Source organism: Parus major, chromosome 7 (assembly GCF_001522545.3).
Source record: "Parus major isolate Abel chromosome 7, Parus_major1.1, whole genome shotgun sequence".
In the NCBI taxonomy this organism is placed as follows: Eukaryota; Metazoa; Chordata; class Aves; order Passeriformes; family Paridae; genus Parus; species Parus major.
The window spans coordinates 12,082,148-12,109,501 of NC_031776.1; the positions used below are offsets into that span (position 1 = coordinate 12,082,148).

A 27,354-nucleotide genomic window follows, 5' to 3' on the forward strand; every position below is an offset into this window, starting at 1 on the left:
CTAATGTTCACCCCAAAATAGAAACATTCATCCTTCAACAACTGGCAGGTGCTGAGGTGCTGCTCAGGTACACACAGTCTTGCATTCAAGAGAAACACCTGTGCTGCTGCTGCTGCTGTCATCACTGCTGTCATACTATGCTATAAAAGGTAGGTTAAAATGCCGAGAAGTGGCAATGCTCATCACATGAGGAAAATCCCGGAGTTTCCAAAAAATGCAGCTCTATGAAACAGGCAGAAAAAACTCCAGAAACTGATATATCCAATTAGGCAACCTGCCTTTTCTTCATAGACAAATTTGGACCAGTTTCCCTGCTCTTTCCCTAATTAGGCATAGGGATGAATCAGACATGAAACACGCTACCCTAAAAGATTCATATTTGATGCTGTATCTAGGCTTTGGCACTGATTCCCCTAAAGAACCTAAAACATTTAACAATCATTTCTCTAGAGACATGGTCTGAATTTTCAAGAAAAATCAGTGCAAAGTATTATCAAATTGTTGCACCAAAGCCTTAGGGTGTCACCAACATATATTAGTTACTACAATATATTTTTTATCATAAAAATATTGCAATATTGGACATGAATAACAGATTGGTGTGTTATGATCCCCACACCAAAATATTCTAAACTAATTTCCTTATAAGTTTTATATACAACCAAAGAAAGTCCTCTTTCATCTTCTCCCTGCCAGTCATTCTGGATCTATGGATACCCAAATCTTAGAGGTTAGCCACAGATTTGGTCATTCTCATGACCCATCTGTCGAAGAGATTATCAACATAGTTCGTAACATTGCATCAAAGTTATGTACAGATTCCAGTGAATGTTTTGCATAATTTCTGCTATTAATCTCTTGCTTCCTGAGGAAGCTCGAGTAAATTTTCAATCTCCCAAAGCACAGAAAGGATCACAATTCAACAATATTTTACTGCTTTACCAGACTTGAGCTGCCAGTGCCATAATGCAGCACAAAATTCAGGGGCATACTTCCTCTGCTTTGTCATCTTTGTACAAATGCAAATAAGACCCAAAAAGTCTTTTCCCAATGGAGTATGCACCCCTCAGGCTTCATGTTAATTTTCTGGACAAAAATCTTGGCCGCAAACCTTTAGAGCATAAAAAACCTGAAGTCGTCACAACCATGAAAGAGGGTAGTCCTCTTTCACACCCACCCTCTTTCACACACAGCCCTCCCATGTGGATTGTCATGTCAAGAACCCACACCTGGGGGATGTGAAATTATGTCCTTTACCCCGCTGCTTTCATTTTTCCTTTCACCCACATGAACTCACACTTAGTCACCCTTCAAAGATCTTATTATTTCTCTATAAGCATATGTTCCCCATGGTTTTCTGGAATTGCTTATCCCACTAGTTAACCACAAGTTTAAACACACATTATTATTTGTTGTTACTATGGAAATGTAGCATGCTTTTTAAGACATCCTTGGAAATGAAAGCATCATTATTTTGTCCTGCATGGAGTATCTTTGTAGCACACATGATTGAAAAAGTGCTACTTTTCCTATACCCCCCACTACCAAGAACAGGTTTATTATTCAAAACCCATAGTTCAAAAATAACTTTTTCTATTATTACTTATAAAACTGCTTCTTATGAGGAATTAATGAATTTGCTTTTTTCTCTTAAATTCCATCCATATCTTATGACTAAGAAATGCTCCAACATTAAGCACCTTTCAGTTTCTCATCTCTTCATTTTTTACTTGTGGACACCAGAAGCAACATAAACAAAGAAGGAGGTTGCTTCTTTTCACAAGGTTGTTGCCTTGAGAAACCAAAGGCTTCAATGTATAATGATGCCAGAACAATTTCTTGGTGCAGATATGCACAAGGGACATATAGCACAGTTGTCTGTACACACAGGTAGAGGTGCCAGCTGCTGCTTGAATACAGATGTCACCAAAAGCAGTCCATACCTCTAATTCAGGTTTAGTTGCACCATCTACAATATCACAGTTAAAGAATTGCAGATAAATATTAAGAAAACCATAGGAATGAATTAACTTGCAGCAGAAAATGTTTGCTTACTGCAAGCAACTCCAGAAAATTAGCCACTCCTACTTGTAGCTGAAAAGGAAGAGTTTGCTGATAATCAAAGCATTGCAAGCATCAAGTATCCAAACAAGAACCAATTATTTTTTTTAAATCTCACTGCTAACAAAATTGGATTTTAGATCAAATAGTATTTCCTTATCAAATACATATACAAAACTTGGACCATAGGGCTGCAAAATAAAGTACTTGGTTGAAACTTGAATTATCCTTCATTTTTATGAGAGTTCTCATGTGCTGATACTGCATGTGGAGCTTGGATTGCAAAATAATTTCTTAAATAAATAAACAAATATGCTTCAGCTGGCAGAGCTTGCTGGATTGGAGCATTAAACAGCGGGGAAACTTGCCCAAAGGTACAAAGCAGATTAGCTACACAGTCTAAAGGGCAGTCTGACCTCTGCTGGCCAGAGCCATTTCAAGGCCCTTCTCACTGGACAGTGTTTTCCTGCCTGTTTTGGGGGGTTTTTAAACATTATTTTAGCCCCATCCAAAAATTTATGGTGCTCTCCAACATAGTTGCATAATCCATGAAACCTCCATTTACCAAAGAGCTCCTGCTGAGCCCAAAATATCTCTTTTTGCTCATTCTGCTTACAGATAATTTGACTTTTCTTGTAGAAGAGAAAGCTGCTTTTAAACAGCCTTTACTGTCCATTGATTCAGGCTCTGTTTAAGCAATACAGCAGTATGTCACAACATTATACCACCTACAAACTCTAAGAGGGAAATAATAGTAGCTGAATGGATGTGGACAAGGAGCATCACTGTGATAAAAAAATAATTCCTAGATCAAAACCAATGTGATCAGAATTATAGTATTTCTTTTGCATTCATTTCCTAAGTAGCAATCACAAGAAACCCATGCAATTCTATTTCTGCTTCAGGAAGTCTAGCCTCTCAATAACTCAATTCAAAACATCAGCCTGTTTAATCTAGCTAAAGAATGACCTTATTTTCTTGAGCCTAATTGCTTTAAACCTGGCTTTCCCAATCTACAGCCCAGCACCCAGACCAGTGTAAAAGAGCACTGGTTACCTCCTAGAAGGTATCACACTTGAAACCTCCCTCTCTCTGGTTTTCAAGTGAATTTAGCTATTTCTATTTTCAGAACAGCCCTTACAGATATGGGCATATGGTAACAGCCCTCAGTCTGGGCTTAGATAAGATACAAATAGTCTTCCAGTGACATTTAAATCCAGGTTTGTGGAACCTTTTTTGGTCACAGACAAATGTGTTAAGGCAACCAGTTGTAGAGCCAAAACTAGAATCTGTACTGGAAGCACTAATGTGCTTAACCAGTCAGGGTAGAAAATGCTGTTTGGCTGATATGAGCTGTCATGCAGCTGAACTGCGAGCTCAAATTTAAAATATTCATCATCATCCTAGCAATCTTATCATCCTCTCCCTTCTCCAAGAGAGCAATGAAGAAACAGCCTTACATTTTCAGAGGTAACTGTTTTACAGAGGGAACATCTTTTGTTGCCAAGCCTGAGTCATCCCTACAGATTCATTTCTTGAAGAAGCGTGCACATAGAACTGACAGCTGATCACAAGCTCCCAACTTCCATAAAATTTTATCAGTTTTAAAGCAACCCAGTAAAATTAAGACACAGTAACCTTTTCTTTATAGTGGCAAACATTAATAAAATTCTCTGCTACTGTAGTTATGAAAAGGGAAGAATTTTTTATTCATAAAGCAAGGTCACTGAGGAAATAACGTGCTCACATAGCAGGGGTGTGCAGATAGCTTATTTGCCAGCCTGTTACCACAGCTTGGACTGCCCCATTTGCCTCTCAGGTGCTTCCAGTACAGTTCTGGCACTGGACCTTGCAGGGCTCTCAGCGGCAGTGACACAGGCCAGGAGAGATGACCCTGAGCCTGAGAGCTTACCCAGGCATTGCTGTGACCACAAAGGAGATCTTGAGGGGCAAGTGAAAAGAGTCAGCACAGAAACTTTCGCAGCTGGTATGTTAGAGTATTAAGATGGTAAATAGCAGGTGGTAACAACTTTAACTTCTGAAAAGCAGAGATATTAGATAAATAGTAATCTTCCTTTGGGTTTTTTTTTTGGCTGATGCCACCATACCAGTCAGACTGTGTCAGTATTGCCCACATAAACTGTGAGCAAGGTGATTCTCCCAGCTGGCCTGTTGCCACAGAGGAGCTCCAAATGCTGGGTTGACAAGTGCCATCAACCTTCTGGGGACAGGGTTGGGCAGAGGGGCTTATTTGGTGAGAATCAGTTTGTCAGAGTTAAGTTCCTGAGTAAAAGACTCTGAGGGTGCACAGGGAAAAGTGCTAAACATCACACCCAAGACCTGCAGAGCTTGGGTCAGAAAGCCTTTGCTGGAAATACAAAAAGACAAAAGAGGCCCTTGGGTGATTGGTTCCCTCCCACCAGCCCAGAAGGCTCCCCACCACACACTCAGGTAGGTACATGCATCAGGCACTGAGCTCCTCCTCTGGCCCATGGCCATCTTCAGGTTCTTCTTCAGAGGAAATCTCACCACCAGTGAAGATGCCAGTCAGCACTTCTCTGAATTTCCCTGTTCCCAGCCAGACCAGGCAGGAGCTGCCCCACAGCAGAACCACTGTTGCAGCCAGGTCACCTTTCACACTCACTGCCATGCTGAGTGGTGAGGCAGGGCCAGATAAGGGCTCAGTAAAGGCAGTAGCTGGGCAAAGAGAGACAGGTCTCAGCAGGTGCTAGGGCAAGCACTGTCTCCTTTTGTCTTTCTCATCCCTTGGCTTCCTGTCATGCCACTGCTGGAAATGAGGCAGCTGCAAACAAGGTTCTTGGATCAGCACTAGGTGTGCCTTCGCTATTTGTACAGCTCAGGAAGGACCTGAGCTCTCCGGATTACTTTCATGGTGGGATGTCTCAGGTTTCATTGAGTGATTTTCCCATGTTGGGCAAGCAGATTTTTCTGACCTCTTTGTGGCTCCTTTGCTGCAATGCTTCACTGTCAATTCAATGAAACTGCAAATAATGGGACTAGAGTCCCATTGAGTGAAATGCTCATCTGGTAACCCTCCTACCACATCTTTCACAGGTCTCAGATGGCTGTGTCAGGAGGAGACAGAGATATCCTTTGCTGCCTCTCCTGAAAACTGATTCTGTTTTGATGGAAGCAGTTGTAATCTCTTCCCACTTATGCTGCCAGACCCAAGCTCCACCCAGCATGAATCCTTGGTATGATCTGCATTAGGCTGCCAGCAAGGCTTGTTACTTTTCCAACTGACATTTGGAGATAGTAGAGATTTCTTACTTTGTTGTTTTGGGTTTTTTTTTAAATTTTTACAGTAAAGATGTCCTCAAGGAATTTACATGGAGATCTTTCCATTACATTCTCCAGCAGACATTTCTGCCCCAATAGGAAAGGCGGCTGAATATCTAGAAGGCTCTTTGCTCAAGGCACATAGTAATTAGCATTCCTTGTGCCAGGAGGGAGAGGATTAGACTCTCCCCAGCCATCTGCTGAATATGCCTTGCCAATGTCAGAAGAGCATTTTGCTATATAAACAGCATATATCCATACCCAATTTTGAAATTTAGTAATTTTCCATTAATAAATAAAATCTGCTTTTGCATAGTGCAAAGAGGAAAATTGGAAATACAACACAGCATAATAAGACACTGAAAGTAATGTTATTGAATCTTAAATTTTAATTTTGGGTACACTGAGACTAGTTAAAAATGGCAATGTAATGCAAGTTCTCAGAGATTCCACAAACCACCTTCATGACATCCATACTTGTTCAGCATACTCTCATGATTACCCTGCTGAATAGGAAAATTGGAACAGGCACGTGAAATGTAAAACGGGGACTTCTAAATTTGTTTGGAGAAAGTAATGCTGTAGGGCCTTGGAGGAAGAGGCACCCACGTTCTCTCAACTCTAAATTTTTACACCGTCCTTCACCAAAATATTTTCAGTTACAACAGACAAGTTGCACTCTGCAGAAAGGTAATTCCATTTTCTGGTGGATTTTGATATATACTTGTGCTGTGTTTCATTACAGTTTGGAGAAAAACAGACTTGTTTTGTTTTCAGTTCCTACCAAAGAGGATGGAGCTCCATCTCCATCTGGAAGAGCCCATGTCTTTCCTGTCTGGAAGCTGAGCTGCTCAGGATCTGGCAGACATCATTACAGAGACTTCTTCATGTCTGACCACACTCCACTAGCCCAGGATTTGGAATTTATCGATAAGGTACATTGGTATCCTCCAGGTAAATCATGGAGAATTTGGGAGTAAGGACCTCCAAATATTTAGTTGACAGTAATCCACTTAGCTATGCCCCTACAGCTGGACTTTTCTCCTGTCAGGCCTTCAAGCAAAACAAGATCTCAGTGCTTCTCTACCTGCAGCCCCTATTGCAAGTGATAGAAAAAGCAGAAAAGAAAGATGACATACAGCCTACTGCCAACCCATGCCTTGTGTCAAGTCAAAACACTTATCAGTAAATTGAGATTTAAATACCAGTTTTCCCCTTGCTTCAATATTCACAGTCTACTGGCAGTATCCTGAAATATAATAAGAACTTACCAAGAGCTGCTAAACAGCCTCAACATTCACTGGTTTCAGAAGAAGAATATCAAATACATTGCAAGCACCAAACCTGGATGGAGTTTTATGCCTAAAAAGAATGTTTTCTATCTCTAATTTTTGTAATTCCTCTGAGTTTGTACAACAGCTCTGTTCATGAGCCTTGTCACAAGTACAAGCCTTCACACTGCCACATTTTAAAAATAACCAGTGAGTAAGATCCTGCTCTAATTTCTATAAAAACTCCCCTACCGATGATAAAAACTGGTTAATAATTTAACAAAGTGATCCAAGTGTTCTAAAAGTGGCACAGAGCAGTTTATATTTAAAAGAAAATGCTTAGTTATAGGAGATTAATATGTGAGAAAAGTCTATTATTTAATGCAGAAAACTCTTCCAAATCCATTTGCATAGACTCCCAGCATCACCTACCCATGGGTAACTATATTCTACTGGCTCCTCATGCTGTCTCACTCTCACATTCAGAGAATGGCTCTGCAGAGAAAAAGGCTGGATGTTTACAGAGTGAAATATTATCCACAGGCCTTAGTGTAGTTCAGCCTATGTAATCCAGATCTAAATTCCACAACTTTACCCAGACCCCTAGAAAGTAGTAAGAAAAGTTGAGTTTCTCCAATACTGATATATTAATCTATAAATCAGAAAGAATTGGAGGGTTTTTGTTTCTTTTGTGGATTTGGGAAGGTTGCTTAACCCCACATGATCAAGGATCTCCATTTATGTTGAATACCAACAATTTTTATTGATATTCATTTCATGTTACCTAGGGCCTGATCCTCATAAAAATCAAGCAAACACTTGGACCGGCATCTAGACCATTACAAACTTCTAGCATTAGTCAGTATGCATTTTGATTTGAAACTGAAGGTAGTCAAAACTAGTGAGCACATTTAAAATATTTCTCTTAAGCATTTTACCTTACCTCATTTTTCTAGCCTTTAAAACAAGCATAATACCAGTTTCTTTCCAAGAAGTACTTTCAAGATAAACAACTAATTGGAAATTATGGAAAATGGGGAAAAATATGAATTATTTTATTAGTGCCTCCACACATACTTCATGATTCATCTTACAGGTAAAGTATAAAATATTTTTAAATGGTTTTTGACTGTTATCTATATTCCAAAATGTTATAATTTAACAGGGTTGGGGTTTTTTTGTTTTGGCTTTTTTAATATATTATCTTTTATTTTTCAGACAAATTCAAATTTTATAGGCAAATCTATGTATATGGAATACTGAGCTCCTGGATAGCTGGAAGTGAAGCCTGAAAGAAAAATTACAGTTCCAAGGCATTTTCTAATTTGGTTTATAAATAGATGGCTTTGACATGCCACTCATAAAAACAAAGCTATAGTTAGCTTGCCTGGAGCAGCTGCACAGCTGGGAGGAGAACATAGGCTGGCAGCCCGGCTGTGCAGTCGCCTGTGTTGTGATACATGCTATCAAAGCACCAGTTAAGAACATAGGAAGAATTAGCATTTTGGCTTGAAGCAGAGAGATAGGAAGTGTTCTTTGATTCTACTCCATCCAACATGTAAGCCACTTAAGAAAAGTAAGCTAAATAGGTCCGTAATTGGAAGCAGCAGGTAAGAAACTAACGCAACTCAACTTCTTGGGTTAGGCAGGCAGACTCATGGCAAAATTGCTATGTGCTGTAGTTGTAAACCTTGTCCTCTACTGATAACTGTGTACCAAAAGAATTCATATATTTAAGTAAAATGAACAAATATTCTTAGAGTAGGAATAGTGGACTGAATACCTCAGGGAATGGCACATCATGCTTGGTACCTGACCCAGCTCCTTCCTGGCACTGAAGGTCTTTGCGTTGACACCAGGTGATTTCAGCCCAACCACACGGATGAATATTCTGCTCTACCTGCAGTGCTTTGGCTCTGAATCAGCACAAAATGTTACAGATTTCAGATACAGATCAGAAGTAGGTCCCCTTGAACTGACAGGAGCTTACTGATGACAGAAGTTAGCTGTTAGATGATCTGGGCTGTAACTTACTGGATTAATGTCCTATTGCCCTCCCTCAGCTGGAACAGATAACAGCAGCACTAAAGTTTCTTCTGTATTTATTAAATTCACATATTCAAACTGCAAAATTAAGATTCACATCCAAACTTTCCAAAATCTCTGTTACTTCAGCATAATTTGTTTCAAATCCATCTTTTAATGAGATTCTTCCTAGCTGACAAATAAGGCCAGTACATGCACAAATATGAATAGATAAAACCTTGACATCACATAGTGAATGCCATCATAAAGGCCTTTCATACTATATTCAACAACTTTATTTAATCAAGAAGACTGTTTCCAGCCTCTTAGTACCTCTTCCAACATTAATTTTCAGCGCAGTAGACATGTATTTTGCAATTGCAAGAGAAATTCTACGTGCCTTAAGTGACATAATACAAAGAGGCTGAAAAAGAGCAAGTATCATCCTAAGGGCTGCTTACAAAAATGACATCTGAGATGCTACATGACCTTTGCTTACAGCAAGTCATTAAGTTTAAATATTTACTTTAAATAAAAATAAAAACTACCACAACCTTTCCTCAACAAACCAGCCACACTTAACATACAAATATCCTCATAATTCATCATTTAGAAAGAAAATTTTTCTTCCTTGAAAGTACAAAGCTGAGAATGTGACACAAATAGTAGTCCTATTCACTTCTAAGTGTTAAAAATCTGAAAATGAAAATTGAAACCAAGTCAACTAGTGCTTGAATTTTACTACTCAGTCCTTTCAAATCCATTTACAGGCTGAAAATTTTGACTGTCAAGACATTGCTAAAAGTGGAAAGTACCTCTTTAAAACATGCTGAAGAAAGAGAAAGGAGGAAAAGCACTCAAACCCACCACAACTTAAGCATTTCACATAAAATTTCACAGTGAGTTGCAGACTCATGCCTTCCCCACCTCTTCAGACATAAGTAAAGAATTTACTAAGTTTCACACCAACTGATGATGGGGAGCTCAGATTTACAAGTCACTTTTTAGCAAATGTTAATTATTTCCTCCTACAAACTTAAGAGAAATAATTATATTAGCAAAGAAAAGATACAGCACTCTCATTCTATCTAAGATGGACTGAGAGAAATAACTTAGACTGATGACAGATACGTGCCACAGTATTCAAACAAAAAGAAAATGAAACCAAAATGCCCTCTTAAAGATAAATCTAAACATAAAAGGAGGGACAAACATTGCAAGCTCTCACACTGTTAATGTTTGTAAGTTCATCTCTCTGATATCTGACAAAAATTTATCAAAGTTTTGTTCACAGCAAATTTAGGAGAGTGCGGTGGAAAATGTGCTAATCTAATGTTACTATTCTAGCTGTTCTACATGATTTATAATCTACATACCTATATTTTTACAGAGTTGACACCCGTTACCCTTAAGAAAGGAGATAAAGTGACAAAATGATAAAAGGCTGGGTTTTTGCACAATGCTACTAGGGCTGCCTTGGAGAAGGAAATGGGAGCACAAGTCAGCAAAAGAGGGCTCTTTAAACTCCTGTTCCTCCAGCCCTCCTCATTAAAAGCTATTTAATCTAATTATCAGCAGTGGGAAACCAAACAGAAGCTCTTTATGAACACAGGCATGAAAGTCTGTACAAAAGAAAGAAGGAAAACAAACAAGAAACTTATAGTTTCTTACAAAAAAAGTAAAAAAATCTGTAACAAAATAAGCCACAGAAAGTTACCCTGAATGTCAGCTTTGTAAAATATTTATCAAATCAAATTAATACCAAGCCAGTTAGTGCAAAATCTTGGACTCATTGCAAACCATTACAGAAGTCTCAATCAAGAGGAAATGGAGCTAAAAGCAAACAGGAAGAAAAAAGTCATTATGGGAGCATACATAAGAAGTATAGAGAATTATATATAATATGTATATTATTTATTATTATATTAATATATAATAATATATAATAATATATTTTTATGTATATAATAAAATTGTAGTACATAAGTATTAAGTATTAGATTTGCAGTCAGCAAACCCATTGAACTTCAAATATTCAAGAGAACAAAGGAAAAAAATCTAGTGGGGAAAAAAGAAGAAACACAACAAAAATGCAAACAACCCAACTCCTGTAGGATAAAAAGGAGTATCAAGCCTTAGAAAGTTGGCTTAGAGGACTGAATTTATCCAGGATAAATATTAAATAGTAAATATACCACAGTATCCAGGTAAACCCAGGAAAACCAAAACTCACACAAATCCTCACTGGCACCTTCACCTTTATGAGCTGGGCTCCCCACTTGAAGAAAATCTCCCTGGAACAGCTGGGTGCCAGTGCCAGCTGTTCCCCACAGCCCTTGTGGACAGTGCCAGCACAGCGAGGGACACACGGGGCATGAGCACTGGTCCAGCTGCCACCCAAGGAATAAACCTGCAGGGCATGGTGAAAGGACAAGACACAGTGAGCGCAAACTGAAACACAGGAAACTCTGTTTAAACATCGAGATAAAAACCTTTTTAACTATGAGGGCGGCCAGGTGCTGGAACTGGTTGCCTATAAAGGCTGTGGAACGTCCATGCCTGGGGATGCTCAGAATCTGTGGGATGTGGCTGAGCAGCCTGCTCCAGCTGAGCCTGCTGTGAGCAGGGGATTGGAGCAGATGGTCACCAGAGGTGCCTGCCAACCTCAGCCCTTACTGCACTTCTGTGAGCTCAGGGGAGATGGTGGGAACACAAGGCCTGCCAAAATATAAGTCAGATTTTTGTTGTTTCTCCACATATGCACTAGATGTGAGTCTCTTACAGGAAAAAAAATAGTTGAAAATGGTTTCAACTTATTTTTCCCTGTGAATTAAAAATGGTTGTTTTCCAACATACCGTAGAGCTCAATAAATAAAGGAAAAGAGGGGAGCTGACCCACTGGCTGCATAGGGAGCTCGAGAAGGATGAGGTGGGCAATAAAATTAGACAAAAGGATGAGAACCAGACAGGGATGCTTGGCTCCCCTTTACTCCATGAAAAGGCAGAGGTAGTTATAAAGGCATATGCAATAACTACATAATTACATAAAACCATCTTTGTGATACATCTGAATGACACTCATCACACCCTACTCTGAGAAAATAAAGATGGAGAACTCTGCATTGCAGATGAATTCTTATTTTAAAATGGTGGAGTGTGAGGGAGGAAAAATAGAAATTTGCTAAGCACAGAAAAAGTGAATAGTCTCTGTATAATTGGAAATAAAAATACGTAAAATACTATTTCATTAGTGCACTCCTTTGAGCTCTAAAAAAATATTGTGCTTGTCAATGACAAATACACATTTATATTCACAATAATATAAATGTATCCATGCATTTTTAAAAATACATTTAACACTAATGTCCAAAATAAGAATAATACAAAGATAATTCTTGATAATATTAAACACTTAAGAGTTCTTTACATCCACAGAAAGTGCTGTATGAACAGTAACTAATTGTGGTAGGTAAAAACATGCTGACTTTGACTCCATTATTACCCTGACTCCAAATTCAATCAGAACTAGAGTGTGTTGGCAATAACTCAGGAAATGACAATTTGCTAGAACAGATCGAAAAATTAAAGCACTAGACACATTTAGAAATCCATAAAATAACTGTCACCAAAAAGTCAGTATGTTTATTTTTAATTACATGCAGATTGCATCTAATGCAAATAAAATGGAAAGTGTTTGTATCATCATTTGGGCAACTGATTTATTGCTCATCATTAGACCTGAATTTTAACAGAGCTCCTTTTGGCACGTGGAGAAATCTGTTGGTAGCCATGTACTGACTTACAACTTTTCTCTTTAGCCTTCAAAGGGATGTACATGCACAATCCTTGTAGTAAATATTTCTCCCCCCTTACCAGTGGCTGAAAGTATAAAACAAGCAGCACTAAAGTATTATCCATGCATTAAGCAAATAAAAGTAACATACCAGAAGATTGCTGAGCTGCACCACTACAGGAGTAGATGGATTTTGACAACTGGTTCCCAAGGTTCAGATAAACATTAAAAAACCAAAACCAAACAAAACCCCCAAAGCTGAATATTCATTGATCTAGTTCCAATCTAAAATACATATTTAAGGCTTATTCATCACTTCTACATCCTTCTTCATCTTAAAATTTCAGTGTAATAAAAAAAAAAGTCATTGCAACCACACGGGATGGAACACATGCCAAGGACTCTGCCTTCAGCTTCTCTGTTCATTCTTACAGCACAATCTCCAAGCCAGCACAGTATTTAATCTCTCTGCATGGGCTAGCAAGGGTGTATTTTGATTCTGCAACCTTTTTGCACAATATCAATCATAACTCAGTAAGCTATAATCAACATTTTCAGATGCACCAGTACCAACATTAATGCAGTGTGACACAGCAAATATAAAAAGCTGACCAGCCTTAAAACATTGAAGTGCAATTATATTTGAGGACGTGTGATACTGAAAAGCCTGTTTATGAATCCCCGTATTTGGGAAAAGCTGCTTTTCAGTTTTCCTTAAGAGTAGAACACTGATAAAAAAGAATCTATGTTTAGAAATGCTGAAACTGTTAAATCACAAACTGCAATAATGATGTGTTCATACGTTTCATAAGAAATGCTTCTGCACTCTAAGAAAATAATTATGACTTCCAGAATCATCAAAACACAATAATTATAACACTAATTATTCCAGTGTATCCCAAGCCAACTAAAACTATGCTATTAATTCCATCATAACTCCCAAAGACACCACTTTGAACTAGATCTCCCTTATACACTCTATAACCATATTGTTAATTGCTTTTATTTCCCATGAAAGACCAATCACCTGACTTAAACTTTGGTTATATTTGTAACTCCATGTTTAGATGGCTGAACAATTACATCTTTAGTTAATCATTATTTGATAGCACAGTGTTAACTTCATTTGGCCAACTGTATAATTCATGGCTATTTTCAAGTTCGGACTGAAAACTGCGAAGCGTGTCCTGAAATTTTATGACTTACTAAAGCCTGGGGAAAGCACATGCCACTGCCTCTCAGCCATTTACTGATCTGACGCATCTGCTCGCGCTGCTCCTGCAAAAGATCACACTGGTTTAAACAGGCACTGCTACAAGCAGCAAATGACTACCAAATTTATAGAACAAGGTATTATACTGCTCAAGTAATTCCAGTAATCTGTTTACCACACTCTTAAGTATTGTTGCACACAGCTTTGAAGAGAGTTCTGCCTGCATTAATTCAGTCTATGATTACAGATGCCAAACTTTTGCATAAAGTAGAAAGCTGCTTAAGACTATAATACTTCTAGCCCCTGCCCTCATATAGTAAGTGCACATGCTCAAAAACCTCTTAATGAGTAAGCTCTGCAAGGATCTGGCTTGTCATGTGGCTGGGGCTTCTTGGTTTCATGCTGCCAAAATGAAGTTAGACATTTTAAATGTATCTATCATCTTTTCAATGCCATCCTAGGGTGTCACTGCTTCAGCTGGCACAGAATAGGATGAATCTTGGCATCTCTGAGTCAAAGATATCACACCATTGTGAACAGTTGTTTAAATTATGACTGTCTGCCTTCATTCTGCTTATTCCATAGCATTCTGTGGTGTTCTTTCCACAACAAATTATAGCAAACAGCTTCAAGGTATTAAAGCTTCCAGAATAAAGAAACTCCAAAAGCACATATTCAGTGTTTATTTTATTAAAACAAGATTTGTTCTGCTGAAGGAATGAATGAATTTATTACTGCAAAATAAACAAGGAACAAAACCTTTGCTTCTGGGCATGCTCAGAACTATGCTATTACAAATTTTTCTAAAAAGTATTATCAGGAATGCTTTAATTCATCAGATAAAACATTAAAGGCAAAAATTCAGTGATTTTAGTTACATTAGTGAGAGAGATATATTTTACTTTTCCTATCTTTCCCCAAAATACCAAAAGCTGAAAAACATTTATTTCCAGTATGAGTTCAGATTGTTCTCAGGCAGAATGACCCTAAGGGAAAAAGAAAGGAAGACTGGCAAAGGAATCAAGAATTATCTTTCCACTCCTGTTTCACACTATTCAGTGAAGTAAAGCAGACTCCCAAGCACAGGAGCACCTGTGCCAACCTGCTCTCGGCACTTCAGACTGGGACAATGTCCTCTTCTGACACCTGTCACTGATTTACTTCCAAACAGAACATACTGACCTGAAATTTAGCTCTTTACAATATAAAAAAAGAAATCCAAATACAGGACTGAGAAAAACAATGAAATCAATAAATCTGAAATAAAATGAGAAAAAGATACAACAGAGAAAGAATATCCAGCAACAGCACTGGATAAGTCTGTAGTAGCGCTGTATCCGTACAAAACCACATCATGTCAAATGACCACAGGCAGAAGAGATAGAGAAGCAGATAAAAAAATTACAACATCAAGCAAAATTATGCAAAATACATTATCAATAACAAGAATATGAAAACCACAAAACAAATTCTCATTTGGGCAGAAATTTAGCACAAAACTTAAACAACTTCAGATGAAGGTATAGGCTCATAATAAACAGAAATATCTCATTTATCTGAGTCCCAGAGAAGGGTACTTTCATAACACAAATACGAGAACATGGGATACAAACCCATCAGAAAGAACAAGAGAGCAAAAATTTCTATCAGAAAATTAACTGAAGAACTGTGAGGTGCAAGAGTCAGATATATAAAGTTTTGAGGGATTGCTATTTTATGTTTGTTTAGCACCTGGCACAATATGACTGGGTCACACTCATGATTCACAATACTAGTGAATAATAAAAATCTATCTGCCTAGAATAAGATTGTTCTGAAAGGTTGAATGAGTACTTTATATGTGGAGAGACTTTTTAAAAATTATGAAATGTATAATAAAAAATAAACTTAGAGGTCTTAAATAAACTTTAAATTGCATATGTATTGAAGATGACATGGTAACATTTTTCTCAACTATTAAAGAAGGTACTGGTTCTAACTGCTGCCAATCTAATTCAAAAAGCATGACTTTATTCCTCTCTACTCCACCTCTTTTCTTGCTTCTGTATATTAAGACATGCAAACATACTGACAAAACATTTTGGTCCACTAACATTAAAAGAACGCAGTCCCTGCTCCCTCCCCAAAAAAAACACAAAAGGAAAAAAGAAAAAAAACAAAAACCAAAAACAGAAACAAGAAACATCACCCAGAAAACAACCAACCTGCCCACCAATTTCAGAGAGAAAGTATTTCAGTTTTCAAGTTTGCTATTTGTGTAGACTTCACAATCATGCTTTGACGTACTGGCCACGCTGTTAATGAAAAAATGTTCTATTCCATAAGGGCAGAAAGCGTATTACTTATCTAACAGGAAGTGCTTGCCTATTCCATGAGACCCCAGAATTTTCTTCTTCTTGCATATGATATTGAGTATTTTTGCAATATTTTGGTTTGCAAATATGTTCATAATTCTCCTTCCAAAGCAGTTTCTGAATTTACTTCTCATATCACAGTCTTTTCCTCTTTTTCCTAGTGGTCAGTGAGCATGCACAGAAGAGGTTTCTAAACACTCAGAAGCGAGGCATAGATTAACATCAAAGCCTACAGTAAACCTTATTTTGACAAGGTTAACCACAGAAATGTCTCCAGATTTGTACCTCAAGTCTTATTCTTCTAATAAATTCTTACACTTCATACTTTTTTTTTATTTTTCTTTTTTTTTAAAGGAAAATATATAGCTACTTACACTTTTATTTAAATATAACATTTTTCTTCTAAAAAAACCCACCCTGATAAGAGGGTGTATTATCAAAAACAACAAAAAAAAGACATTACAGTCTAAAAATATTAGTCATTTTATAGTCCTCAACACATTTTTATTACTCAAGATTTCAAGGAAAAGTTGTGCACTGGAGTAAGACAAAGGTACAATGAATGAGTATGGAGAACAGTATTTCGACTCTAAAGAAATATACACTAGTGTTCTTAAAGTACAATGTGCATTAAAACTTATTCACACACAAACAAATTCATGCTCTTCACATGTGAAATACTGTGAAAAATAAGATGGAAGAAGTTAGATAGGAAAACATTCTTGTATCATAAAAATATGTTAGAATGGGACTTATCTATAGTTAAAGCTTTGCTTTAAAACAAACTTTATTTAAAAGTCTTCTTTTGCTTTATCTAAAAATTAGCCTTTCTATAAAAACCATTCCTTTAAAACTTTGCTTTAAAAACATCAGTTTTATATTAGACAAAATATTAAATTATACAGGCACAATTAGTTGAGGGCTATAAGACTTTATAATATAGCCCTTCATTTTCCAGTGACTTGCAATACAGTCATACAATTCTGTCTACTGACAACAATAGGAAAATTCATCCATAGAAATCAACCTTTATATAAAAAAAATAAATTAAAACAAAACAAATTAAAAAAAAAAATCCGTCAGACCACGGATAAAGGAACTCATAAGGGAACTTGCTTTCCAGCTGACACATGCACATCTTATTTATCTAGGGAAATATGCATATACATGACAAAAAATCTCCAAAATATTCTCTGAACATGTGGTTTATGATGACAGCTTTTATATTTCCTTCAGATACTCTATATTAAAATAAACCATTTCTAAGTCTACCTTTATCTCAGTCCAAATCTGCGACGCTTGACGTTTCAGAAAGAAGTGAATGAATAATCAAGAAGGATTTTGTTTTCTGAGGGGAAAATGTGCAGATATGTTCAATGCCAGAGACCGCAGGGTCTGGTCTTTTCCATGTTTTAATTGTGTTCTGAAAAATGTATTGTACCATTAGAGAATTTATGAAGACCTTCAAGGTAAAATAGATTATATAATATATCAAATTGAAGATCTGAAAACCAAAGCCTGGATTATGATGATGTGTAACTACGTGTTTCATTTACTGTGAATGAACCATTAATCTTGGGTTTTAAAGCACAGAAACATCTGTAAGACTGGCTTTATGTCTCCTAACCACAATAAATAAACTGTCATCATAACAACTACTAAAAGAAAAAGAAAATTAAGCTAAAACACCCTGGGTTTGGGTTTTTTGCCATAAAACTATAGTAGATGGAACATCAGTGGCCAAACATGAATCTCTATGGAATATAATTTTAATTCAACCAGGTTTTTTAACCAAACATTTGAACTCTAATTTAGACGGATGTTGTGTTAGGTTTATTTAAGTATTTTACTGAAAATTCAGAAATAAAGTTTCTATTCTAGTCTATAAAAATTTAACCAACACAGAAAAGCACAGAACCCCAGACTCAAGGCTGACATTCTGAAACAACTTACTGCTATTTCTTTGCATGAAAACTTTTCCATCCCCCTCACTAAGGATGTGAAATTCACCTATAAACTTAATAAGTTATTAAAAACAAATAAACAAAAACCCCCAAACCTAACCCTTTATTTTAGAATTTGAGATTTCACTTCAGCCACCACCATTTGAACAGTCCCCTATGGAGACATTATTTCCTTACCAGCATGGTCCATTATTGCTTGATGAGAGCCCACAGTGAATTTTAGTCCAAAAAAAATGCTTTGGACATGGTTTCAGGAACAAAGAAGTCAATAGAAAAATGTGTAAAATTATATTTCGTTTCAAGAAAGCACTGAATTGATCTGAATTGTATCATACTGTATTATTTTTAATGCCATTCCACAGGCAAGTATATATTATGTGTTGAAGAAGGTGCACATATACACAAAAACAAAATACATACATAAATTTCAGCCCCGATTGATGTATCTTCATTAAATTTCTAGCATATCAATTGAGTCATCTCCTGCACTTTAGAATTATGTGAAAAAATTAAAATAGGCACAATTAATTAACACAGCTTGTAAATTACCCTATTATAGTGCACTGTTATGCATGGATAATACCATAATAACAATATGATACCATTCAAGGTCATTTTGCTGATGTACAGGTGAAGACTAGTCAATATGATTCTAAGTGCTTTTAAATCAAATCCACAATTTCTGCAGCTTTACACAGTAGAACAGTGCAATATATTGTGTCCCCATATTCCAGGAACAAGAGCTGAATTTACAGCTGTATTTGTTTCACATTAGACTGGCTTTGCGCTTTCTGGAGCTCTAGCACTTCCCGGAGCTCTAGCACTTCAACCGCGTTGTCTATGACCTCCTTCTTTTCCCCTTCCTTCTTCCAGGTGCTGGCTAGAAAAAAAAAAGAAAAAAAAAGTTCTTTTGGTAGCTAGCTCTCACCTGGTAGAACAAGACAGTTTCGAAGTAATGGTACAGCAGAAGTCCTTCTAGAGGGTCGGTTCACAGTGCCAGGATGGCCCCGATCTCCACTTACTTCCCAGCTCCTGACTTTGGAGGAAGCTTGCTCTGGTTTCTTGGGAAAAGATTCTGATGTGACTTTCCGCCTTTTTTCAGGAATCCCTGTTACAACTGTTGAGTTCAGAAAAGCCCTTTTTGGTTTCCTCCTCACCTTTAATTTTTTAGCATCAGGCTTTTCTTTCTTAGGGTGCTTTCCCACTGTAGTTTTCCTTGTCTGGCACCTATGAATGGAGAAAGCAGATTTATGGGCACAAGGCTGAAGTTGTCTTCTCATCCCCTCTTTGCGCTGTTTTTTAGCTCGGGACGTTTGTTTGCTTGTGGTTACTCTGTTTCCTCTCCTCCCAATAGTACATCTGACAGACTTAGATCCTGCAGCCTTTCTGGAAAAAACTGGTTCTTTATTAGTGCCTTCTTTTCTCTTCCATAGTGCTTTTGGAGTCTCCCTCTCTAACCACTCGCTCCTGATGGAGGTCAGAGGAGTTTTGGTAATTCTATTAAATGGAATTAATCTATAATCACCTTCTATCACAGAATTCAAAGGTGAAATGATTAGGTGTTTAAAAGAGTTCTCAGACGCAAGACAATCTGTTCTTTCTGTGGAAACAGAAGGTCCATCTGCCTTTTGACTTGAGGCTGCATCATTCCCTTTATCTCGATCTGGCAGGAAAGATGCTGAAGAACTACAAAAGTCTGACCAATTGAGTGACTTTGATGGTGTGCTTTCTCTCTGAGTATCAGCTAGTTTCTTCATGTTTGCATCAAAGCTGAGACTCCTGAAAAGCTGTCGGACATGAGAGGGCTTTTTGGCCTTCTCTCCAACTGTACTCTTTGGAGGAGTTTTCAGAATTCGATTTGTCAGTGGGTCATAATATTTGAGAGAACACTGTTTGTATTTATACTTTACAGAGTCCTTGCTATCTGCGGAGTGATGATTTTTCCTCATTTTGGGAATATCTATAGGTTTACCTTTGCACTGTTTTACCTCTGGGCATGAGAGCACATACACCACTGTCTTGGGCTGTATAGGACTCATGATCTTGCTATAGGACTCTGGAAGTTTAAGGGCACATAGTCTAGTTTTCATGTTTGGAGTTTTTTCATTCTCCAGCCATGCAATGCTTGCTTTCTGATCAGAAGCATCAGATTCTCTTCTAGACATTTTCCTTTTTGCTACAGGGTAGTTCAGTAGACTTGTTTGGGTGCCATGGCTGACTTTAACCACCTGACACCTTGAAGCCAGGCGCCATGTCCTTTTCCTAGGCATTTTTACAATTTGTGGGTTGCATAGCGTATCTGAGGCTAAAGATGGGTTATCAAAATCAGAGCCACCACTTAAAGCATCATTAAATTCTGGCAACGCTTTAACTGGTGCACTTTCTGTTCTATTACCCTCAATAATATCGATCCTTTTTTCATCCTTCTGCTTTTTTTTCTTCATTCTCTTCCCTGTACATTTGGCTGAGGATTCACTGTTAAAATAGCAGCGAAAACGACCTTCCCTGAAATCACGCACAAGTTCTTCAATTTTTATATCATCTTCATACATTATTTGAGACCAAGTTTTTCCCACAAAAGAAGGAGGCACGTGAGGCAGGGCTGGAAGAACTGGTTCTTCGGTATGAACTACGACATCCTTTTTCACTGCTTCTGTTTTCTCTAACGACTCAGTTTTTAAAACAGAAGAGAGCTGTGTCCCATAGTCTTTATCCTGCAAACATACTTGGACCTCTTTCAGGAATTCTATATCTTTTATAGCTGCCTTGGGTAAATCTGTTCCTACCTGTATCGGTGTATCACAGTCAAAACTCATTTCAGAGCCCTCTAAATTAGTATGGTCCAGAAGTGACGAAAAAGGTACACTGGGATTATTCTCCTCAATATCAATTTCTTCAGATGTAGCTTCATGGCAGTATTTCAAAATTACATCTTCAATAGTTGCATCCACTGAACTTTCATCACCTCTGACTGTCTTTGCGTTTTTGCATCTTGCTAGTTGTGGGGATGTCCCAAGATCTAGGGAGCTGCTGATACCCACAGTATCCCTGAGACGGAGATCAGACACCAAAGTTTCGTCCTGAGTTCGTAAACTATCTCGCTTTGAGAGAGATTGACCTGAGGTAATAAAGGAAGAATTGCTGTGGCTGCGTGTAGGTTTCTGATGAGAAACTGAAGGGCGTTTTGGGTGACCCAGTGCTGGAGCAGGATTCAAGCGTGGGTTCAGTAACACATCACTATTGCAGACCTCCATTGCTCTTTCATCACATCTGCTACGCGGAAACAGATTTGATGCTGCCAAATCCCTAACATTTTTTCCTGTTTTAGGATTAACAGAGGAACTGTGGCTTGTAGGACTGAGAGAAAACTGCTGAGGTACAGTGTTCACAGCTGCAAACTGACCTTCATGGCTATGATTTGCAATTCGAGCATTTTTCAGAGTTACCCACTTCTTATCACTACAAATGCCAGTAGACTGCTGGGATATTCCTGGAACATGTTCCTGGCCTCTTTGAAGTTTTTGAAAACCTCCTTGTGTAACAGAAATTTTCTTTGTGCTCTCACGAGACAGGCATGGAACAGAAGAGCCTATTTCACGAATGGACACCTGGTCTTTGCTGGAATTCTCCTGTTTCTCACTGTTCCTCTTTTTCTGCATCTCTTCCGAGGACAGGCAAGAAATTCTAGGAGCCTCCAAAGTGATGGGGAGTGGCATGTCATCATAGGTTGGTCTAAAGGGGAGGGGAGAAAAAACAGCTTATATAAATACTGTAAATATGCTTAAAATTTTTCAAACAACAGCAGTATGGGGTTTTTTAAGAGTCATTACCTAGACTGCATCACTTCTAATGAACAAGCTGAAATTATGGTTTCTGCTACTCTAGCAGAGGTATTCACTTTCTTAAAATTATGGAGGGGGAAATGCTCCACAAAGCTAAAGATAACAATTTGGGCATTAGTCTATCACCCTCTCTATGTAATCATCAATTAAGAATGGCCAAACATAGAATACAATAATTTTATAAATACAGCAAAGCAGGAAAAGTAGATACTTCCTTTGTTTGAAGTGGTAAGCCTGTAAAGAGATAATTTCACTGGTCATACTATCATTACTTAAAATTGAGCTTTTGTAGAGAAATGGAATAAAATCATTGTTGAGTATTAATGACCTTTTCCCTAAAAAACATGGCTGCCTGATAGGAACTCTGCACATGTGGCCAAGGAATTCCATGTTTACTGTTTCTCACAGACATACCACAGCTTCTGACTCACTCCTGTAAGAAGCCAAGTTAGAATTGTTCAGTCTTGCTGCGACAACAGATTTTTCTGTATTCCGTATCTAGCAGTTCTGTCTTTAAGACAGCCTCAAAAACAAGGGTTTATGGCTTCCAGAATTAACACAGCTGACAGATATGGAGTATTTTTCCTATGCAACACAGGAACCCACAAGGCTACAACATGTAGCAGCCAGGCAAATCCAGTGAAAACAATTTTTAAAATATGTAAATATAACTGAAGAAGAGAATATTGTGTTTCACTCAAAAATTATAACCAGATCTTGTGAGACCCAAATGGATGCTTACTTTAATACACAGCAGGCATCAGCTAACAGAAGTACTGTGAACAAATTTTATAGTACAGCAATTTACTTGGTTATATAACTAAGACTACATACAGCTAAGGGACTTACAAGACTGATTAAGCAAGAGAAATCTCATATAATGAAACACTGGAAAAGAACTATTACTACATGAATGCAAAGTAATCAAATACATCAGATAATTAAACAATGCCTATCATCTGAAGGGCTGTTTTGCCCTTGCATGAATTCTTGGTCACCTAAGCTATCAGTGGTGTTATTTCAAATCCATGAGGGGTGAAAAGAATTTAAAAGTGAGAGACAACAGTAAAGCAATATACTTGCATGCTGTTTATATAAATACGTCTTTCTAAATTGTCTTCACTGAGCAAGTTACACCTCAAATGGGCCAAATGTACTGCTCAGCAGTAGAACAGAAATAGGAATTCCTAACACATGCATTCCACTAACACATATTTAGAAAGAAAGCCTTCTGTATTATACCTGCTGTCATGGTATCTGTGGGGATGATGCTGTAAAACATCTTGAAGAAAACGCTCCATCAAGCTACTGGTACCCATACGATTCCTGCAGTATGTTGTAAAATGTCTGTGCTGGGAGCTGAAAATATGCTGGTGAAAGATACAACAGATGATTACTCTAATGCTACTGCTAACACACAGGCCTATTCCTAAAAATTCCTTTCCAGGTTAAACATTACACCATTGCTATGAAAATATTTAAATAAACAGAAAAACCTTCTTTTACTATTTTAAAATCTTAATTGAGATTTTTAAATATGCTTAGGCAGTCTCAAATAATACTAAAATGTATTGAAACATCTTTCTGAGTCAGAACTTGCATTAGTGGTTCTGGCAGCTGCTGACAAATCTCTTCTAACTAGTAAAAATACTCTCACAAATCTCCCAGCTGCTCACAAGTCTCTTAACCAGAACAAATACTATAAATGTAGCTATAAATTCCTTATATTCTTGAACTTCATATGAGCAAACATCCTATAATTCACTCTAATTAACAAAAATATTCTTAAGTGTAGAAGATTAAATAGGCTTCTACTTTCTAATTTAAAAAGTTCTTTTTTCAGGAGACTGAAAAAAGAACTGAAAAAGGTTGATCAAACATCCCCAGCCTTGATATCTGACATATTACTAGAACCCTCATACTTTAAAATATATAGATATCTCAAGATTAAAGACAGAGAAAAAACCATAATGGATGCAATGCAGAGCTGTGTGGCACTTTGAAAAAGCAGACTGCAGCAGCTGTGCCACTCCACTGCCATCTTTTACAACAGGTAACAAAATAGGCAAGGTATCTTCCTCAGGCCACGTATTGTGCATTTCACAAACTGCTTATTTTTCACTCAGTATTGGCTGTTCGGTGTAGAAACTGATATTTATTAGTTGATAAGGCCTTTAGTTACTCCCTGCTATCTGCTGCCAAATTATGCAGAAGCTGTCTCACCTGTTCCAGATTACTGTAGTGTACATGGCAACAGTTGCAGTATCCTTGTCTATTTTGCACAGGGGATGCTCCAGGCTCAGGATGTTCTTGCCCTCTTCTGTGTAAACTGAAAGAAGCAGGTAATATTATGTTGGATTGTTTAATCCATGTCCTTACCATGAAAATTCAAAATATCTATCTTTCTACAGAGATGGGAAAAACTTGCAAAATAAATTTTTCTGTTTCAGACTTTTTAATGGTAAGTGGGACTATGTATTTGAAAGTATTCTCAAGCAAATGTCACTAAAGAACTTCTTCCTTAAATGCAGAACAAAGGATAACAGCTTAAAGGCACAGTTAGCTGAAATCTGAAAATAATTGCCTCTAAAGAAAAGGGCAGTCATCTTTTCATTTGTCTGTTTGTTAGCATTTTGAAATAAAAAAAAAAAAAGACCACAAACACTTGACATCCACACAATAGTTTGGAGCACTACAATGTGCCTTCCCCACAGTGTTTACCAGTACATGGGTGTAAGATACAAAGGACCTCCAATCATACAATTAATCCATTTTGTGCCACTGTCATCCATTACATAAAGTAACAGATAAGGCTGAAAAGCAAATTCTTCCAATTTTACTCTGGTAAGCAGTAAGCTAGACGCCAGCTAGATCATCACCTAACTTACCTGCTACTGCTGTCTTGTCGTGGAGAGCCCTCAACACCATGTCTTTGGATTCCTACAGGAAAACAAAAACAACCAAGAAATAAACCAAGCAAACAGGCATGCAAAACACGAAAACCAACAGAGTATCAAGGAGATGGAGAGATTTTACCTGCAGCTAGCTACTTCTCTTACACTGCATTTGTCAAAATTACTTTTAAAGGAAGAGAAAAGGTTTAGTAAGTTCAAAAAAAGCACAGAGATCCTTTTGCCCACAAAGTTCATCCAACAGCTTGGTAAAATAAGCTTTACTCTTTCATAGCTGAGGTGAGTGAGTTTTTCTACTAATCTGTCAGGGTTCAAGACTAGGCAATCTACACTGGTACTGCAACACCCATGATCGCTGAGATAAAATGTAAAGTGTCTCAAACAGCTTACAACAGGACAAGAAAATTACACCTACATGGAAACTTTGTGGATGATTCAGAAGTCACTCCTTCCATCTAAGTTCCATAATGAAATTTAAGAAATCAAAGTATGCAACTGAACTATAAGGTGAACTAATGCTTCTATTGATAGTTATTGCATTTTTAAATGTAACTGCAACAAAAACTACTTTGAATTTTATCAACTTCTTACCTTGTGCTGAAGAAGCAGAAGCTTCATCAGATCGCTTGATTCTCTCAAACATCTGTAAGTAAAAATTTTTTAAAGTCAGTCCAGCCTCATACTCACTGTATCCTGAAGCTCCTCCTTCAGTACAAGCTACAAGCTCTCTAGAAGCTTGAAACTGTTTCAGCTATAGACCAGCACTTCACAGAATCACAGAATGACTAGGTTGGAAGAGACCTTCAAGATCATTGAGTCCAACAGATACTTGATTTAAAGAAATCTGCATTCTAAAAAGAAACTTCTCCTTTACTAGGTTATCTTAATATTACATTTAACAGTACGTTTTAGCTTTGCTAGAAGAGGCTAACTTTTAATTATTGAAATCAAATACTATACTTATGAACACACTCTGTAAGGTTATTAAACAATAACCTTGTCAAATTAATTTAATTGCTTAATTTCCTAAGTTACTTTAACAATTAAGACAAGAGATATATGTAAGAAAACCCATATGAGACCTGCACCACACAAAGTAATTATCTGGGCTAGAAAAGTAATGCTTATTACTCAAAAGAACTGTAAATAAACTTTGAATCTCACAGTTTTTAATAAAAATATGACTGCAGCAACAAGCAGTTACGTGCTTTAGGGTGTCCAAACACAAATACACAAAGGACTTCCAGGTGTCACACAGGCCTTTTACATGGAACACAAGCATTTAAATCAGCTTTCTAGTACTTACCTTAGAGTCATCAACCTTCCTCATCCACCAAAGCTGACTCCAGACTAGCAAGCAATAAATATTGAACAAGAGGCCATTTGCAGTGCAGGACACTTCTCTCATCCCATCTGGCAACAAGGAAGTTAAAGAGCTTTTTAATATAACATTAATAACGCATGTATTACATGCCGTAAGGCATGTAAATTTTTCTGTACGATTTTGCAAACAGTCGAACAAATGGATAAATCTTTTTGAAGTCTGCAGCACATCTTTTTTAATATGGAAGTAATTTTAACAGTCTTTCCTATATAAATGTTAACCATTGCTTCTGGAATAACTTTGTTTCTTCTTTCTTCCTCATGAGCCCCGTGTATTAAACATTGTTGTCATTTGCTAGACTATACACTGCTCATGATAAAATGCCTGGGCTATAACTGTTATAGCAGCTATGGTCAGAAGGAATATCTTAATACCTCAACTTTAAACACGCCCCCCCACTCCCCAAAACAAAACAATCCACCAAAACAGCGAACTCCCTCTACTTCCCATAGTGTTGCAATTTATGTAGTAATAAAAAAGGGACTATAGCTATAAATCCACAAAGGATTTTTCAGATGTCCAAGGAAAGACTGCATAATTTTGCCTTAGCTAAGATATTTACAGTGGGAACTATCTTAAACTGTTGGAGCAAGAGAAAATAATATCTGCTCAAGATTAAGATAAAATGTTTTACAACCAAAAAAATCCTTTAAATTGTAACAAATGTATAAGCAACCAGTTACATACAGAAATATTTGATTTTGCAAAATTCTAACCAAGATACTTTAGCAGCTGTCTCTAAAACAAATGCTTCGTTTTGGCTTCATTGAATTACTCTGTTTACAGCACGTAGAGAATGAAAAACTTCGATCATATTTAACAATGCAACAAAAGGGTATGAAACGTACACATAAAAAAAATAAAAAATAGTAATTTAAAAAAAAAAATCAGCTGTGCATTCTGATAGTATCTGGGTGCCAAAGGCATCAGATAAACTCTCCAGACAGTGTCACTCTTGCACCGCAACAAATAAAATATAAAAGGGTGAAAAGGCAATAAAAACTGCACCTCGAAATACACCTCATAAACACCTCTGCCACCCCTTCACCTGCGAGCAACTGTGCTGGGCGGGCAGAGGGAGAACAAGAGGGGAAACTCTCCCCTAAACAGAGGACTTGCCGTCCCACAGCACTACCACCACCAGGGAGGCGGCAGCTCCTCTCAGGAGCGGCCTCTGCCCCGCGGCCTCACCGCAGGGCGCGGGTCCCGTCCCGGCTGCACCGGTCCCGGCTGCA

General features: G+C 37.6%; 1 protein-coding gene across 7 annotated transcripts; it reads right to left on the reverse strand.

The window, feature by feature from the left end:
- Positions 1–11,993: 11,993 nt before the first annotated feature.
- ZDBF2 (zinc finger DBF-type containing 2) lies at positions 11,994–26,524 on the reverse strand. Of its 7 annotated transcripts, none has more exons than XM_033516104.1 (8): positions 26,042–26,521; positions 25,327–25,378; positions 24,712–24,763; positions 24,047–24,152; positions 23,066–23,193; positions 19,507–21,713; positions 19,139–19,208; positions 14,331–18,861 (listed from the first exon to the last, which is right to left on the reverse strand). In XM_033516104.1, exons 1-7 carry the CDS (start codon positions 26,141–26,143, stop codon positions 19,141–19,143), a joined length of 2,715 nt encoding a protein of 904 aa, XP_033371995.1. In that variant the 5' UTR covers positions 26,144–26,521; the 3' UTR covers positions 14,331–18,861; positions 19,139–19,140. The 7 variants fall into 7 exon arrangements, with proteins under 7 accessions (XP_033371991.1, XP_033371995.1, XP_033371993.1 ...); XM_033516106.1 differs by having other exon boundaries at positions 18,745–18,861; positions 20,377–21,713; positions 26,042–26,524; XM_033516100.1 differs by lacking the exon at positions 14,331–18,861 and adding an exon at positions 11,994–13,728 and having other exon boundaries at positions 18,910–21,713; positions 26,042–26,517.
- Between the last annotated feature and the right edge of the window lie 830 nt (positions 26,525–27,354).

Coding starts and splice junctions, on each gene's coding strand:
- ZDBF2 (XM_033516100.1), bottom strand. CDS start 26,143: ATGAGAGAAGTGTCCTGCACTGCAAATGGCCTCTTGTTCAATATTTAT. Junction 23,194..24,046: donor ACTACAGTAATCTGGAACAG/GTGAGACAGCTT, acceptor ATCTTTCACCAG/CATATTTTCAGCTCCCAGCA. Junction 13,729..18,909: donor AAACTGTCTTGTTCTACCAG/GTGAGAGCTAGC, acceptor GATCTTTTGCAG/GAGCAGCGCGAGCAGATGCG.